This window comes from Octopus sinensis, linkage group LG3 (genome assembly GCF_006345805.1).
Source record: "Octopus sinensis linkage group LG3, ASM634580v1, whole genome shotgun sequence".
NCBI classification, from domain to species: domain Eukaryota; kingdom Metazoa; phylum Mollusca; class Cephalopoda; order Octopoda; family Octopodidae; genus Octopus; species Octopus sinensis.
The window spans coordinates 102,863,845-102,883,844 of NC_042999.1; the positions used below are offsets into that span (position 1 = coordinate 102,863,845).

General features: G+C 37.1%; 1 protein-coding gene across 2 annotated transcripts in view; it reads left to right on the plus strand.

Annotated features, from left to right (window-relative positions):
- Window positions 1-20,000, plus strand: part of LOC115209512 (aquaporin-9-like) — a 200,740-nt gene that overhangs the window by 143,178 nt on the left and 37,562 nt on the right. The window contains exons 2-3 of one of the 2 annotated variants that reach the window (XM_036501208.1): window positions 15,175-15,286; window positions 15,916-16,053. In XM_036501208.1, coding sequence (XP_036357101.1) covers window positions 15,175-15,286; window positions 15,916-16,053 — 250 coding nt within the window. Of the gene's footprint in view, window positions 1-15,174; window positions 15,287-15,915; window positions 16,054-20,000 lie in introns of those variants that run through there. The other variant, XM_036501207.1, reaches the window with a different exon arrangement.

The following is a 20,000-nucleotide window of genomic DNA, read 5'->3' on the forward strand; positions in this document are numbered from 1 at the left end:
TCACTAAAACAAAACAAAAGACGAAGACAGGTAGACAACAAGCAGATGTATCAGTTTAACGCTCGGGAAGTGAAAAAGTCGTTAGCGTTTCGAGCCTACGCTCTTCCACAGAAATGAACACAGAAAGAAACAGGGAGAGAAAATAAAGAATGTGTAGTGGCTAGCGATCTATCATAGTAAATGCCGGACAAAGGGGTCACACAAGAGAGCTAGGAAGAAGGGGAGATAATAAAGTAGTGGTGATCCCAAAACGAAGGTGTGCGTGCGTGATTATAAGAGAGCATGTATGTGCGCGTAGAAGAGGGATGGTGACCTTGACGTGTATGTGCATGTGTAGGTGTGTGGATGATGGTGTGGTTTCTGGGAAGTGGTCAGTGCTAGTGTATGCGTGGCGGTGTGATGTGATGCGGTGTTGTGTGGTATGTGATGCGGTGGTGTGGTGTGGTGGTGTGTGGGGGTGGTGCGGTGGTGTGAAATCCTTGGTTCAGTTAAGTAGGAATGTCTGTGTGGTAAGTAGCTTGCTTACCAACCACATGGTTCCAGGTTCAGTCCCACTGCGTGGCACCTTGGGCAAGTGTCTTCTACTATAGCCTCGGGCCGACCAAAGCCTTGTGAGTGGATTTGGTAGACGGAAACTGAAAGAAGCCTATCGTATATATGTATATATATGTATGTGTGTGTGTATGTTTATGTGTCTGTGCTTGTCCCCCCCCCAACATCACTTGACAACCGATGCTGGTGTGTTTACGGCCCCGTAACTTAGCGGTTCGGCAAAAAGAGCGATAGAATAAATACGAGGCTTACAAAGAATACGTCCCGGGGTCGATTTGCTTGACTAAAAGCGGTGCTCCAGCATGGCCACAGTCAAATGACTGAAACAAGTAAATGAGTAGAAGAATATTTGAGAAAGGAAAAGAATGACTTCGCTGGTAGTTCTAATCAATTCAATTTTTTGATTATATAATTTAACAGATGGGTTTGTAGATCTAGTAAGTTCTTTGTTAACTCCTTTGGGAAGGTTTTTTTAAAGATTCCTTGTTAATTTTTCATTAGAAAGTACAAACCACTACTGAAAAGAAAAATGATATTCCATCCTCCAATAACGGAGTTCTCTCTTTCTTAGAAAAGATGCATACGCCAAATAGAAGTGGATGACACCCACACTTTCAATCTTTCGATCGTTGAAGAGTAGAACAACCCTAGGAGCTACACTACCATTTCACTAATCCCCATCCCCCCAATATATATGTGAACTTAAATACTTGAGTAGTGTAGATACGTATAAATATGTGTATGTGTACGTATGCATATGTATGTAGGTATACATAAATATACAAGTGTGAATGCATGTACAAATATATGGGTACGCATGAAGTAGAAAATATATATATATATATATATGAATGTATGTATGTGTGTATGTTTGTATGTATGTATGTACATATGTATGTATCTATCTATCTATTTATATGTATACATATATGTATATATGTCTATGTTTATGTATATATGTATATATAGGCATATGTGTGTGTATGCATATGTATCTGTTTATATGTACGTGTGTATGTATATATATGTATGTGTATGCATGTATGTATATATGCGTGGTTATATATATGTATGTATATATGTATGTATGTGTGTATGCATATGTATGTATATATATATATATAATATATATATAATATATAATTATATATATATATATTATATATATATATATATTATGTATATGGAGGCGCAATGGCCCAGTGGTTAGGGCAGCGGACTCGCGGTCGTAGGATCGCGGTTTCGATTCCCAGACCGGGCGTTGTGTGTGTTTATTGAGCGAAAACACCTAAAGCTCCACGAGGCTCCGGCAGGGGTTGGTGGCGGTCCCTGCTGTACTGTTTCGTCACAACTTTCTCTCATACTTTCTTCTGTTGGCCTGCTCGCTTAGCCAGCGGGGTGGCGTCATTTGAAGGCTAAAACACTGCAAAGCGCATTGTGACCAGCGATGTGTAGCAACATCTGATAGTCTGGTCGGTCACGGTGATCACGGTGATATTATGTATATATATATATATATATACGTATGTATATTTTTTGCATGTTTATATGTAGAGAAGTAAATATGTGCGATAACATGGTCTCCCCCACCCCCTCACGAACCACTATAAAAAATACACTTCTATCAATAATTCCAAAACTAATCTTATTTTTTCTCTCTGCTATAATCCCTTTTTTACACCTCAGCACCCCATCAGACACACACCTAAACTCATCTTTAACAGAAACTTACTGAAGTTTCTCTTTATGAAATTAAGATAGTTGATTTAGCCATAAGAAAAGAATTTGAAAAATATCTGACCACTATATTTTCACCAAAGGTCATCCATTCCAATGGGACTAGCAGGAGAGGACTTCCACAAGCCCTTCATAAAACATTCCATAAACATCCCACCATCTCCCGTCTCCACTCTCAATCAATTATCCAATTTTACCATTCACTATTTTCTTTCAGTTTTTGTTCATCAACACTCCTTCACTCCTACACTTATCAACAAACCTCAACCCCACCCCATACGCACCCAAATCTATTATATAAAATCCGTTCTGTCTGTGTGGGTGTCTTCTAGAATCTCGGGTATCCTCCATCCGGTTGCGCTCAAATTTGATATGTAGATACCGACGGTATCAGGGCTTGTATAAGTCTTGAAAAAATTACAAAAATCGATTCCAGGTGAGAATGCAATCGATAAAGCCGTGGGAACGTGCATTCGTACGCGCAAGTACATTAGTCGAAATCCGTCTTTTGCTGGTGTCTCAAATTTAGGTTAAATCAGTGTTTCTCAAAGGAGAGGACGGTCGGACAAGTTGTTTTAAGCAAATTTGGTTTAAATGTTTGACAACTCAGCACCATCCATTGGACGTGGGGGGTGGGTGGCATTTTGCTCGTCGTCTTATATATGTTTTGGTAGGAATGTACCACCAGTACTTCTTGTGTTGATATTTGTGTACGTATTCTATAACAGCAGGGATTCTCTATATTTATTCCAGGACAGTCTATTTTTTCCCGAAAGGCATTGTTTTTGCGACAACGCCATGTCGCATAGGTAGGTAATATATGGACGACATTTTTGGGCAGCTGCTAATTACATGTGTGATGTCTTCCACTGAAATATGGCGAAATCTACATTTTCGGTTGCATCTTGAAACTTCAAGGGCTTCATTGTCTCTTTTGTTGATTAGGTATTTTGTAGCATTCTCCTGTTCTTGGATTGCAAATGCATAGCCTTCGAAGTGTGATGTGATGTAGCGCTTACAAGTCCAAGAGAATATTCGCTTCATGTCAGTGTTACTATCTTCTTCAAGGCTTCGGGACACATATCTATGCATGGTCTTATTTTGGTATGTGGACCGTTTCACCTCCGGGTTTAAAATGTGACATTATTTTCGTTATCTACGTTCCAAAGATGGAGTTTTGTATCTTTGTTAGAAACCAGTTCCTTCTTCAGAGGAAGAATTTAAATGATAAAACATAGAAGAGAAAGATACGTACATACATGTATTTATACACGCACACGCACGCACGCGCGCGCACACGCACACACACGCACACACACACACCACACACACACACACGCACACAAACACACACACACATACACACATATATAGACAGATAGATAGATGGATAGATAGATAAATAGACAGATAGATGGACGGTTGGAGAGAAAGAGAGAGAGAGAGAAAGAAAGAAAGAGAGAGAAAAAGAAAGAGAGAGAAAGAGATGGAGAGGTACAATATTAAAAAAGAGCACGGAAAAGAGAATAGGAGATAGTAAGGTGGGAGAGAAATTGGAAAAGAGAGAAAGTGATATAAGGAGAGCGTAAAACGAAACGAACGAAATAAACCTATCAGAGGTGCAGAGATAACCAGATGCAAAAGGATGTTTGTTCTACAGATCTTCGCTGGAACAGGTTTTATTTGAAAATATATATAATTAGACGGAAACAGTCGTGAAAAGTAATAGGAGCAAAATCTGAACGGTTTATAAGGAGTAAAATTATACAATAGAATGAAAAGATATGAGCGAGTAAAGAAAGAGAAGGAAAGAAATACAATGTAGAACATTTGAAATAACACGAGCTTGCATCTTTGCCAAACTAATTGGAAATCAGCGCATTTTCTACCCGGAAAATATCCATCTATATATACATAAAACGCGCCCATACATACACACGTATAAATATATACATACATACACACACCCTTACATCCATATACAGACACACAAACACACACACACACACACACACACACACACACACGTATACCTTTAGGGCTGATAGGAAAGATTTGATTGGCGGATTTTGATTGAAGGCAAAAGATTTGATTGACGGCTACGCACACTAAAAGACGACCTTCAATCGGTGTTATCTTATTGACCTTTACCCCCAACCTCTCAAATTTACTAAGTTTTTATTGACAAATACACATACAAGATAAACAAAAAACAAGAAAAAACGAAAACAAAAAAAACAAAGCCACTCTTATACTGGAGATCAGCCGTACCGAGAAAATGATGTTAGAATTTATGCATAAAATATATACGCCCTCTATGAAATTATTCATCCACGATTGGTTGTTGTAATAGTAACAATAACACCATCAGAAAAAGCTACTGAGAAGAAAGTTGCGGATGCGTTGAGCAACGTTCAATAAAAATCTGTGGATTCAAAGATTCGATACCATAGAAAGAATGTACTTTCAGTGTAATTGTTGATTTACAAGAAAGTAATTGATTCCCTTCTGTACTCGTAGATGTTAGAGGCCCTTCAGCTCGTTAAAGTTTCAGAGACCACAAACAAAGTCATCGGCAACTTGACTTCGTTCTATACAGCCACCCTGAAGTCGAATGCTTGAAGTTATTGCAATTTCTTTGTATGGATAAAGTATCACTCTTTCTCTTTTACTCTTTTACTCTTTTACGTGTTTCAGTCATTTGACTGCGGCCATGCTGGAGCACCACCTTTTAGTCGAGCAAATCGACCCCGATCTTATTCTTTGTAAGCCCAGTACTTATTCTATCGGTCTCTTTTTTTGCCGAACCGCTAAGTAACGGGGACGTAAACACACCAGCATCGGTTGTCAAGCAATGCTAGGGGGACAAACACGGATACAAACACACATACATATATATATACATATATACGACAGGCTTCTTTCAGTTTCCGTCTACCAAATCCACTCACAAGGCATTGGTCGGCCCGGGGCTATAGCAGAAGACACTTGCCCAAGATGCCACGCAGTGGGACTGAACCCGGAACCATGTGGTTGGTTAGCAAGCTACTTACCACACAGCCACTCCTGCACCACTGGGGTATATTACAACAGAAGTTTTCTGCATTGTGCTGTTTATACATACAAGGAACCTCTTATCCTTTCCTTTTTTTTTGAGTAAATTTGAATGGTATTTAAGTGGATCTCACGAAGACAGAAATACCGATCTGACACACAGTCACAATACTTTCAAAAGATACAGAGTGGAATTTGGTCATGATAAATGCTCCTAACTGATTGCAAAACGAGGGAAAACAAACTACAAACTAATCTATTAGTAACTCCATCAAATTGGAAACTTAGAGGCGCGTTTCCAGTGAAATTTCCGTTAAGTGTAATAAACTTGTTGCGACGGAAAAGAAAGAAAACAAATATTCTTATTAGAAATTAATATTTTACTTGCGGATGAAGGTGGCGAACTGGCATTTCGTCCGTCTTTATGTTCTGAGTTCAAATCCTGCTGGGGTTTACTTTGCTTTTTTGGGGTCGATAAAATAAGTACCAGTTGGACACTGAGTCGATGTAATCAATTTACCTTTTTCCCGAAATCGCTATCCATGTGCCGAAATCCGAAACCAATTATTAACTTGCAAATGCGAACATTTAATTTAAAATTTGCAAGAAAGATAACATTTACGGATAACTGCTTCGAACACTTTTGCACTTAGATTATAATGTACATTCATATCTATAATTATTGCTGCACTTTGGCTATGTAAAAAAATATCTAATTGGTAATCTCGAAAAGTTAGATTTTCCAGGCATAAAATATATCTCGCTAATTTGTATTTACATATACAATCTAAAAGCAGTACAATAAAAAAAATATGCAAGATATGTCTAAAGTTCAGCATGTAGCGTTTATCGTATTTATTATCCAGATTCCAACAATAGAACCTTGCTTCTTTACTTAAAAAATCCTAGTCCTTTTCTTACTGGAAGTATTCAAACTAAAAGGAATGAAGATACACCTATTTAATTACTTGCATAAAGAATTTTTTTGTCAGGTACAGGATTCAATTTTCGATTTAAACTAAACGTACAAGTATGTCACGAAGACAAGTTTACAGTAACAAAAATAACAGTTAATTAACCAAGCCCCTACTAGAAGTAGAACTGATGTTAACATGTTAAATTAGCTGTACGTAATAATTGAAAAAACGCCTTATTTATTTTCTCCCCGAATGATGGTATATCTCTAATATTTTAACATTTATATTGTTTTCTCGAACAAGTTCCATGTATGTACATGCATTCATATCTACTTGTATGCAAATATACCTACCTACCTACAAACATACATACATATCCGTGCGCATAAATCTCCACCTACCTATCAACCTACGTACATGCATATGTTCATACATGCATTCATACACCATATATAAATAATACATATCATCCACATACAAACTTACACATATGCATGTATGCATACATAATTACAAACATATATGCATATATAATTACAATATAAGTATCTAAATTTACGCATGTATCAAAAAGTAGTAATGGTTATGTTACTACACATGTCTTAATGTTTATCCCTTAGAAATGGGCTTTTTTTGCACGTAAAGAAACCCACCAGCTAACGCATACTTTGCAAAACAGATTGAAAGCAGATCAGTAAAACTGCAGAAGAGTTTTAAAACATTTAACAAGTAGCATTTCATCAATATTCCTAACTAAATTCCAGTGATAGAGCTTTGTTTCGTAGAAAATAATTCCTTCTCTATAAGAATAATTAAAAGGGTGTTAGCGCATATACATATTGAGGTACAAATTCAACTTCTTTCCTTTAATTTTCAACAGAACAACAAACTATATGCTCCGAGGTGGGGAACATTCCGTTTGGTATGCCGGGCGAAATACAAGGATATAAGAACCAAGGAGGGACAACCTTTTTGTGGCAGTATGATGAAGCTTTACTTTTACAAATTAAAAGACTTCTGGCTTATATTAGTTTCAAGTTTTGGCACAAGTCTAGCAATTTCGGCTGAAGGGTTTAAGTCGATTACATCACCGTGAGTAATTAACTGGTACTTATTTTTATTGACCCCCAAGAGTATCAAAGGCAATGTCGAACTCGGTGGCATTTGAACACAGAACGTAATGACGGGCGAAATGCCGCTAAGTAATTTTCTCGCCGTGCAAAAGATTCTGCCAGCTCACCGCCTTACATGCAGCTTGCATTGGTTTCAAATTTTGGGACAAGACCAGCAATTTCGGATGAATTGTTAAAGCGATTACATCGGCCCCAGTGCTCGATTGGTACTTATTTTACCGATCCCCAAAGGACGAAAGGCAAAGTCAACATTGGCTGTCAATCTTCCAGGTGTAATCCACCTTTTTATGTATGAAGTTTTAGAGATCTTGTTATTGAGTAGTTTCAAATTTTATGTAACCGATCTTCAGATCGTGAGCGAGAAGTTCCTCGATTCTGGTGCTGGACAAAGCATTACTGAATTGAATTCTCAGAGAAGAGAACCAACACTCAATGTCTCATATTTTGCACGAGTAGGATGAAAAAATAAACGCCGTGAGGAAATGAACAAGATGAAAAACTGTTGCGGAAATGACTGAAAATTACCTACATTTTTATTTACCCCTCTATAACTCTCTTTCTTTCCCTCAATTTTTAGACATGTTTCAGTCATTTGACCTCGGCCATGTTGGGCAACGTTTAAACGGGTTTAGTTGATCAAAAAGCCGACTGCAGTACTTTTATTTTTAAAGTCAGTTAGTTATAATATCGCTTTCCTTTTGCCGAATCATAACGTAACGGAGAAGTAAACAAGCCAACATCACTAGTGAGGGGAGAGCGAAGACGCACGCACACGCACACACAAACTCACGCACACGCACACACACACATACACACATACGTATATATACATACGTACATATATATATGTATATATGTATATGTATATATGTACATATGTGTATCTCTCTCTCTCTCCTCTCTCTCTCTCTGTATATATATATATATATATAATATATATGTACACACATGCACAATGGGGTTCCACAAAGCTTTTGTCTACCGAACTCACTCACAAGGCGCTGATCGGTTCGGGGTTTTAGAAGAAGGCGCTTACCCAAAGTATCGCGTAGTGGAACTGAACCCGAAGCCACGTGCTTGCAAAACGAACTTCTTACATTACATCCACGATTGTGCATTCAACAAAAATGTCGTTACACATTTCGGTATAACCTTGAAGCATGGCAGGTAGTTATTTAAAAAATAGAACACTGAACATTGAAAAAGAGATACGAGAGACAAATTAGTCACACATACTTACATACATGCATACATATAGTGTATACACACATACACTCATATATATATATTCAGTTTTGACTGCAGGAAAATCGGGAGTTTGAGCTTGAGAAATGAAATGGATATAAGATTTGACAGTCATCGCTCGTTCCATAAGAAGATTAAAGGCACAACAGAAATGAAAATAGCTTCAATTATCAATCAAAAAAGAAAAAAAAACCGGTTGGTTATCTTGTATACTTATATTTTTGGGGAAAATAGCAGGCAGCTTTGTATATGCCTTTCTTAATGAAATCATACATGGAAATGCAGTAAACAGCTATCCACTTGCAACCGATTGAGGCACTAGGATTATTTGAAGCTTACGGTTCGGGCATAGCTTATTATTTTTTTCTAAGTTTTGCATTTAAATGAAGATTAACGTTTCTAGATATCTATACTATTACTAACGTCAGCAGACTTTTAAGTAAGAGCCTTATTTACATAGTTTCCACTCTAAGATTCTTATTTTGAATCCAGTTTGGATCTATGCACACATCCAGAGGGAAAATAATCGGAGCTCAAAAAGTAGTGTGTCTATACATACATACATACATACATACATACATACATACATACATACATACATATATACATACATACATGCACGCATATAATATATGAGAAGAATGTAGCTGACGGAATTACATTTATTCCATGGTATTACAATTATTTCAACTTCGTATGGGTAACAAATCAAACATCATGTATACAAACATAGATGAGAGCTATGATCCGTATACATATATATATAGTCGTGTCCATAATATATATATATATATATATATATATATATATATATTTATATAGTCATGTCCATAATGTAATGTATATTAATTAATAATCTCCACGGAAGTAAACATTTTGGATCTTCTGTTTGTTTGAAACATGTTTCCACTGGAGAAATTCTCCTTCATGCAATCTGAGACTCCCACGCGTGAGTGTTGTTTGAGATAGACGCCTGGATTCTCTGATTCAATGTTACACACACGCACACGCACGCACGCACACGCACGCACGCACACACGCACGCACACACACACACACATGCACATTTGTATACTTTTTACTCTTTTACTTGTTTCAGTCAATTGACTGTGGCCATGCTGGAGCACCGCCTTTAGTCAAGCAAATCGACTCCAGGACTTATTCTTTGTAAGCCTAGTATTGATGATTCTATCGGCACTCAATCGATGTTGGGGTGGGTGGGCAAACACAGACATACAAACATATACACATACACACACATATATATACATATATACGACGGGCTTCTTTCAGTTTGCGGCTACCAAATCCACTCACAAGGCTTTGGTCGGCCCGAGGCTATGGTAGAAGACACTTGCTCAAGGTGCCACGCAGTGGGACTGAACCCGAAACCATGTGGCTGGTAAGCAAGCTATTTACCACACTGCCACTCCTATGACTTTGTATATATATATATATATATATATATATATATATATATATATATATATATAACACAATATCCCGTCCAAAAATGAAAGTATTTTTAAAAATTCAAAAATGTTTTAACTAGATTATGCTTGAGAAAATAACATTTTACTCAAAGTATCCCCCCTCAGCTTCCACCAAGGCCTCAAGACGGCTCCGGAACTTGGCGCATGCGTTTCTCACTGTGTCTTTGAAATATTTTCGAAGACCCACATCATCTTGGCCACCAGCTCGGCTTTCGTGTTGCAAGCAATTCGGTTGGCGTCTTTCTCAACCGTACCCCACACATAGTAATACAGGGGATTAAAATCGAGGGAATTAAGAGGCCAGAAATTGGGGCTGGTGAAGTCGCAGAGATTCTCCGACAATCACATCTGACACTTTCTGGAGATATGGCAAGGATTCGAATCCTGCTGCCACACATATGGCTTTCTAGGAGCAACCATCTGTAGCAGTAGCCCTCAGTATTCGATCACAGTCTCCAGCAGCTCTACATAGCCGTCTGAATTGAGCTTAAGATGTTCAAAGATATTGTGTCGCCTGACGTCACATTCACTCGAGACATACTCAAAGACCACCGCAGTTTAAGTGGTACATAACACGGATTGTAGGTAAACCATCTATCGTCCTGGCTGAAATTATTTTCATCTGAGAAGAACCAGATCATTCCCGGTGTTAGAAGATGCTTCAAATTGTTGAGGAGTTTCTTTGCTTTTGTCAAGCAATTCCCCTTGGCTTTGGTTGTCAGAATTTGTCCTTTGCACCTTTTGTACTAGTGGTAGTAAAGGTCTCCATTCAGGGTCAGCTTCATGCTGTTGATTCTAAAGCCCGAATTCCCTTGCTCGGATCTTCTATCATCTCATCCTGCAATTATTGGATAAATTCCGGCGTGCGAGCGCTGTCAGAACGCCTACTATGTCTTTTTCTGCTGCTGGACACGGGTTTCTAGTCTTCGTGGCAGCTGTCCATGTCACGCCTTACCGTCTTTACAGTGTTCAGAGTGCATTGAGCAACAGTGATGAAGTTACTTTTTTCACACCGGGCTCCAATCATCTTTTCCAATATTCAGATGGCTTCCAGTCTTACATGTCAGCTAACTTTTACTCAATTACAGTTTTAATCTTAATATTATCTCACGTCGTACAAGTGTATCACGACACAGTAGTTGCGCTTTATAACATTAGCTACACTTCTCTCGAAGGTTGAAATCAGTAAGTTTCTTAGTCATCCTGGTATACCACCGTAAGGTCATTATTTCTGTTCTGAAATATTGTTGTTGTTGTTGTTGTGTAGCTACAGGTGTTCCTTGATTGAGTCGACCTATAATTAAAGGCGTTCCAACAACAACTCTCTATGATTAAATTGTCTTTTAATTTCTTTTTTAAACGCTAGGGTGTGATTTGACTACTACTTCTAACATGTCGACGTAGCTTCAACCTATTTTCCTTATTTTATCATAGATCGAACCAAAGGGCTGGTTTCGAATCCCTGTTGTGGCTATTACATTTTGCATCACAAACACATGTACCGAGGAAACATCTGTGCATTGATTGCTTGACCTGGGAGAAACAGCAGTTAACAACCCCTCAAATCATAATCTGCTGGCACGATATAAGCTAAAAGAAGCATTAGATAATCAAGTACTAGGTACTCCTTAAAAGACAGGATGGTTTCAGTTGGAAGTATTAATAGTCAGTATATTCGATCAAGGTTGATCTGGGGTTGAATTAATGAACTCATTTTTGTCCATTAGTTAATTATATTATCTACTGATTATATGCTGATTTCGAATTACCAAGAAGAGAATGCAAATATTTCAAGTTTAACTCTTATGCGTATGAAACAAATAGTCGATTTCATAATCTCATTCAATTCTTCCGGCTTTAAATTACTGTAACTTTGGTAATTGTAATTTTTTTTCTCACACCACCTTTGACTATTTATTTCCGTAAGCGCGCTTAGCATTACAGTATTCATTGGTCAAGAAAATTAACCAGGATCTACATTAGAAATAGAAACTAAAGTAATTTCAACATCATATCAACTTGAAATGCCGGAAGGAAATCTTTAGCGAAGCCACAGCACTCTTTCTTCGATAGCAAACACGACATGATATCAGAAATATAATTAACTCCTGTATTTCTTCAATCCCTTACATTTATTCCTTTGCTTTACCTATTTTCCTTATTATAGTTCATTAGAGTTTACCTGAACAGTTGATAAAATTTTTAGCTTAACGAAATTTAATTCGATTCGAATGTGAAATAACATCTGAATTTCTTTTATATCTAACCTTCATGCTGCCGTTGTTGTTTAACCATCAGATCAGCTTTCATCAACTAGAGCCATGATCAAAAGCCTTCCAGCCATGAGCATCACATCTGCTTATCAACGATGTATTTAGGTTTATATTATCCAAAGATTATACAGTGATATTTGGTTCGTTAACCTTCATGAATATCATAGTAAATGTTGGAATGAGACAATGGAGCCCTATATCATAAAAAGCATCAAAAGTGATGCTTTAACTTCTTTTAGTAATAAGGTAAATTTACGAAGGCAAACAATATAAATAGTTACTTTTACATATTCAAAAGTATACAACTGATATCAAATTACTGTTTCAGTCTTAAGGCTTTTTTTCACGTGTATTTTAAGAGTTTTCAGTTGATGTCGAAATTTCGCCCGCGAGCGACGGGTTCATTAGCTGCGCCTCTTTTGGGAAAATGTTAGTGTGTTTTAAAAAAAGAGTTCAACAGAGTGTCTTGCTCCCAAAAGCTCTGGAAAATTGGAAGTTATTTGTAGAACTATTTAAGGAACAAATATCGAATAATTATGTTTCGTGCTAATACGTATATTTCACTGAAGTTAAAGTGGACACATATCATGTTAGGGAAAAATAAACTGTATAATTGCTGAAAAATATAATGTGGATGAATCTTGAGTAGTTTTAATTTGAAGTTTATGGAATTTTCGATTAGCTGCCTTCTAGATTTCGTCAGAATGAAAGCACTAGATCTAACTGCATAGAAAATGGCAACCTGACCAGGATTGAGTCAGTTGCTACCGCACTCCCACAGAAATTCTATTTCCGCTCTTCGCTCTTTCTATCTGCAGTGAACTCTGACCATCAGAGCTGGCTGCTCTATTGCCACTAAAGCACTTCCCACTCATTTGCTTCTTCTCTCGTTATTCACATCGATCTACCTCCACCCACCTTGCACAAACGACTCTGTCAAGTCCTCTATCTCCAGAACATTGCTTTTCTAGAATTTTTCTCTGGTCAAGTTTTTTTTTCTGCAGCAATGAAATTGCAACTAAACAAGAATCACATTAACCGCATCGACCTTACTGGTCATTTAGGGTCTATGAGACCATGGACACACTTACCTCCTACTGACTAGAATGAAAAATATTTAAAATCCTTTTACAACGTATTTGATTATAAAACGATACTAACTATCTTACTGCGCTGTTAAAAGTACTGTGAAGTAGAAGACAGATCTTCGAGCAGATTAAAGCAAAAACTCAAACCAGATGTGAAAATAGGAAAATGAACTAATATATCATAGTTGATTTATTAGTAGAAATACCTCTCAAGTGAAGCAGTAGCCTCTAAGAACACAAAGCACGAGAACAAAAATCCGTGAAAGTCGATGTACTGTAATTTTAGAAATTTCACTTGAATCTAATTATTATCAAAGAGAACGTTTCCAAAAATATAGATTCATATCTATTTAGAAATTGCTGCCGGGTAATTAGGTACCAACATGAAACGGTTGTGATCTAATTAAGAAGTCATTATAATAACTTTTTTAATCGTTTCTATGATTTGGGTCTTTGATGATGATTATGCTTTGTGTAGGCTAACCTCAAACTTAATCAAACGTTTTCCAAATAAAATGTTAATGATTAATAGGTATTTGCTTTTCAGTTAAATATCATAACGTCATTTTTAATTACAAATGAATGATAGTTTCTTTTACTTTTTCTTTCGTTATTTTTCAAAAACTAATGGGCAAAATCATATATCACAATAATGAGTTTCTTTCGATGGTCCTTTACATCTAAAAACTCGCTTCTAGGATACCTTTCTTTTATGAACAGAATTATATCTTTTGCTTTTTTAAACTTTGGCAATACTGAATATTATTTGAAGTATTTCTGCCAGAAAGCCATTCTACATAATTATTGTATAACGTATAGATATTACTCTCTTTAAGCATCCGCTAATTATCATTGAAAAATTCTTGATATTTGCACGAAGAGATGAACAACAGATACGAAGAACATATAATCAGTTTGCCCCTAGCAATTTGTCTGACTTGGATGATCTGTGTTATTTGATCTTCACACTTACTACCAAAAGTAGACTCTTGACACAGTCCACCACACCATCATTTAACCCTGTATTTGCCAGTCCTCATTGACAGGAACATCAGGTTGGGTCTCATCGTAACAGCCAGTAATTTGATTTGTATTCATTATTAAAGACTTGTTTTAACTTTTAGAGACCCTTATTTTAGTGTAATAAGTGCGTAAAGTTATGCCTAATCCCTTTTTTTTCAAGGGCGTTGAAAACAAAAGCAAGCGATTACGTTTAAACATTAGAATCGGATCATGGACTCAGACAAAGTTGAATAAACTACCTCATAACGTAATCCTACAACTCAGAAAGTATAGTGCTTCAGTTTTGAGCTAAGTTTGATATCCCTGTAAAGGTGTATCATTGCATATAAAGGTAAATCTTCTACTGGTGCAATTGTAGGATATCTAACTGAATTCTTCAACTGCATACTTAAGCAAACTTTCGGTGAGCTAAATGCATACAACCTGTTTATAGTTTGCATTTTTCAAGCTCTTAGAAAATTGTGAAAGGTAGAAATCTATAAATTTGCTACATACTACAGCTTACTGATTGTTAATCATAACCAAAACAGATCATGCTTTAAAACCTCCATGGAGAGTAAAATGTCTGCGGGTAATATATTTGCGGAGAGTTTTGGAAATCTGACAAAGGAATCTGAAAGCAACTTGAACTAATCTGAACTAAAATTCTTATATTTCAGGCATTTGTATTTGGTTGGAACGCTGAGGTTGTATTGAAAAGAAACTTAAATCATAACATCTCCGCTGGTATAGGCTTGTGTATTGCAATTATTATTGCTGGACAGGTTTCAGGTAAGATAATTCCTGAATTATATTGTCAATATTGACCTTGTGCCAAAATTTGGAATCAATATCCTAATAAGTTTTGACCGAAATAACCAGATAAACCCACTACTCTTATACAGGGTGGTCGCTAGAAAAATGGAAAATTTGTGATGTGACAATTTATATTTTCCCAAAGGAGGTATACAAAGTTTCAAAGTTGCAATAACAGTATTAATTTGATACCTTGTGATAGTTGAATAAAAGTTCGGTAACACAGTAAAGTTTTTAGTCACTCCCCAAGTCAGATTTTCACTCTTGAGAAGAGCAATAATTTGTCTCTGGAAGTCTGATAGCTGTTTCCTGCCACCTATTTCTTTCATGATATGGGGTTCACGCTGAAGCTAATGACGGTGAATGCTTGTTATGATTACGCACTCATCCGACAACAGAAACAACGAATTAGAAACCACCAATCACACAGTTTATTGATGATCTAATTAATGCTTGTTAGTTTTGCCTTCCAATTTTCCGCTTTTCTAGCGTCTTCTGCTCCAGAGCAGAAAATCGAAGTGTTATAAAACAATGTAACCCACTGATCAAATTTTTCCCATTATCATGTTAAATATTTCACAATACTTCGTTCAATGTATTTGCAGGTGGACACATGAATCCAGTTATTACTTTGAGCTTTTGTCTGATGGGAAAAATCAAATTTAAGAAGCTTCTACCCTACACTCTAGCACAAACGCTGGGAGCTTTCATTGTTGCCTCACTGCAATACGGAATACTTTATGGTAAGAACAATATATATATATATATTATATATATATATATATATATATATATATATATATATATATATATGTATGTATATAATAATAATAAAAATGAATGTGTGTGTGTCCACATATAGGAAGGAAAACTATAGCGGGGATATAAAAACTAAAAGCTAATTCTTTTGTAAAATTTCACGACGAAGACAATGGAACTTGTCCTGAGTCTCTAGCGGCTCTCTGAATGGAGCTACTAGCCATTTTCCAATATGTACAAAATCACATTTCAAAAATAAATGAGGGATCTAAAGGATATATTCTTTATCGGATTAACATACCACTTTTTTATAGGTTTCAATTTAAAGCTGCGGCCATGCTGGGGCACCGCCGTATTGTTACACTGTTATTATAGGAATTTGGTGAATAAGGGAGTTTGATGTCGCTGCCCTCATTTGCGCCCCATGCCACGGGGTAGGTTCATCTGGGACTCTCGAAGGAAGAGATCCAGTTTTGTTTTGAAAATACCTACATCAACTTTGTGTAGGTCCCTCAGGCTCTTTGGGAGAATATTAAAAAGCAGTGGGACCTTGAAATTCAGGCAGTTGTAGTAACTGGTCTTGAAGCACGACGGCATTGTTGGGATTTTGGCACTGTGCACTGTGCAGTGGCAACCCGTTCTGGCATTCATGTAGCTTTCAATGCCACAATTTAGTACAAGCCCTTCCAAGATCTTCCAGGTGTATATCACTACATATCTCTCTTGCCTTCGCTCCAGGGAGTCTTAGCTGTTTCAGCCTTTTCCAGTAGCTGAGATGTTGCAATGAGACACAATCTTCTTTGGATTCGCTGGATTGCTTTACACTGTTGGATAACCAAAGTTGGGAGCAGTAATCCAGCAGTAATCCAGGCGGCTGAGGACAAATGTCCTCCAGAGGAGCATCATGTTTTCCTTCTCACTAGTTTTGAAGGTTCTCAGCATCCAGCCAGCCGGCCGTCTGCACTTTGTCGCCATCTTGGTAATGTGGACAAAATGCTTAGCGGTTTTTCGCCCGTCGCTATGTTTTGAGCTCAAATTCCGCCGAGGTCTACTCTGCCTTTCATCCTTTCAGGATCGATGAAATGAGTACTAGTTACGCACTGGGGTCGATGTAATCGACTTATACCCTCCCCCAATATTTCAGGTCTTGTGCTTATAGTAGAAAGAAATATAATGGTTTAGACATACAAAAGAAAAAGAGAACATCCATGATTAATCCTTTCTACTAAAAGCATGAGATCTGAGATTTTGGGGGAAAAGACAAGTCGATTACACCGACCCCAGTGTTTTACTAGTACTTAATTTATTGACTCCCGAAAGGATGAAAGCAAAGTCTGCCTCGGCGGAATTTGAACCGAGAACGTAAGGACGGAAGAAATGCCTCTAAGCATTTTTCCCGGTATGCTAACGATTCTGCCAACTCGCCGGCTTTATGGGTTACATAATTAATAAAAACAAACAAATGAGCTCAGAAAGAAATACACTTCACAGAGGCCAGTGCCACGAATTTGGACTACAAAGACGAATAAGGGTTAACATTGACGAAATTTGATAATATTTGTAAACAATTTGAAGGAGAAATATATCAACAAATTCACTGTGGAGAATCGAACTACACATGTTTTGAATTAGAATTTACAAAATCATGCATAACTTGACAAAGAGAGGGAGAGAGAGAGAGAGAGAGAGAGAGAGAGAGAGAGAGAGAGAGAGAGAGAGAGAGAGAGAGAGAGAGAGAGAGAGATATCAGCTTCATGTAGGGTATATGTTTGGAAAAAACAATACACGAAGTGAAACAAACGAGTGTGTGGAATCAAAGAATCCGGTGTATCATAAAAAAATAAACTCAAATCAAATGATTCCACACTAAAACCTGCTGATGAAAGAGTTCTAAAGGAAATTGCTGATTAAATAGATATACGGCACACTGATAGGAATGACAATTAATACCCAAGAAATAGTAAATCTGTAAACAGCAACAATTTTTTTTCTGTCGGAGCACACTAAATTATATCAAAGCTAACAACCATTACATACATTTGTTAATAGCAAAAACATAAATGTATCTCTACTAAGAGTCGTTTCATCAAGACAGAAAAAAATCTTATACAAATGTTATAAATGAAGTGCAGTTATTTACTATCCCATCTAATAAAAGTTGATGTTGAAATGTATCGACATAGGTGAAACATTAATGGTTCTCTGTACGCACATACACACAAACCCATTATGTATACACACAGACACAGACACACACACGCATACACACACACACGCATACACACACACACGCATACACACACACACACGCATACACACACATATAGATATGTTGGTGTGTGTGTGTGTGTGTGTTTTCACCCAAATGGAAAATATGGTTGTTAGCAGACAACTAATAAGTAAATACGACAACTGAAGCTTAATAAATGTTATGTCCTCTTCATGTATACAAATCCACGTACAAAAAGACAACAAAGAAAGAACAAAACAAAAAACAAAAACATCAAATGGAACAGTCACATCAAAACCTGAGAGATGTCTAAATAGTATCTATCTATATATGTATATATATATGGACGTCATAAAGATAACAATCCATTTGAATAACAAGGTTGAAGCAGAATCGTTCTAAATATGTATTCATAAGAAATCAAGAACTACAATAACGCTTGAATGCCGGAGAAAAATCATCATACCACTTTTTAGTCCCTAAACAAGGAGATAAAATGAAAATTAGTCATGTTAAAATTGAACTATATAACATGTTTGCCGTTTAGGTTAATTTTTGCATATATATTGAAGGAGAATAGCGAAATACGTAAACATATAACTAAACATTTGACCGTGTGTGACATGTGAATCTCAGCTAAACTGCCTGCACATTTGCTCCGTCCGTCTGTTGTCTTTTAGATGGGAGCTTCTTGTTAGAACGTACCGTTACAAAATGCACTGTTGGAGCTCACTCTGTCACTAATTTATCAATCATGAAATACCCTACGGTGCGTTTTGTTCGCCACACTCTTCTAATATTACAATGCCATACTAACTTCCACATCCAAGAACGCTCAGTCCTATGCAGATATTACCAAGCTTCAACCCTCTCTACCCTTTTGTACCCAAGTGAATCGTTAACATGTAACCTGTGTACCCAACGCAAATTAAGGGCAGGCAAAATGTGCCATAGGGTCACAGAAAGACAGATAGACAGGACTTTATATGTAGTTGATGTACAGTAACTAGCTGTAGAAGTACTTACGAAATGAAATCTTTGTACTGCCATGCAATCCTGCTAAAATTAGCTGACAGCTTCGGTCGCCTATGTGACCAAATCAGCCTGAGTAAGAATGACGGAAAATAATGAAAGAATACGTTTACTTGCAACAAAAGGCTAACTCGCTCCGAATAAAAGGGCAGATAGTATGACTTTAGTGTGTGAAGAATGATATTGAATAGGAACGAGAAATGCACATAGAATAAAGTAGAAGTGCAAAGGCTGGAAAAATTGAATAAGCTCTACCGGTAATTAAAAAAGTGTGCATGAAAGACGAAGTGCAAGCGAGATGACGAAAGACAAGATGTATCGCACCTAGCGTACAAGATACAAGGCTATGTTGGTAGGGTATGTTACGCATGTGAATGATGATAGTTGGGCGAAGAAGCATCAGCTAATTCAAGAATTTGCAGAAGTGGAGAACCAAGGAAGATGTGGAGAGGTGATAAAGTCCGATCTCAGGATACTGGACTTCGTAAAGGTGAAAAGGGAATGCTACAAATCTGTCCACTCCAGCATAGAAAAAAGTCAACAACGATAACGATGATAATGAGGATCATGCACACACACACACACACACACACACACACACACACACACACACACACACACAAACACACAACACACACACACACACACACACACACACAACACACACAC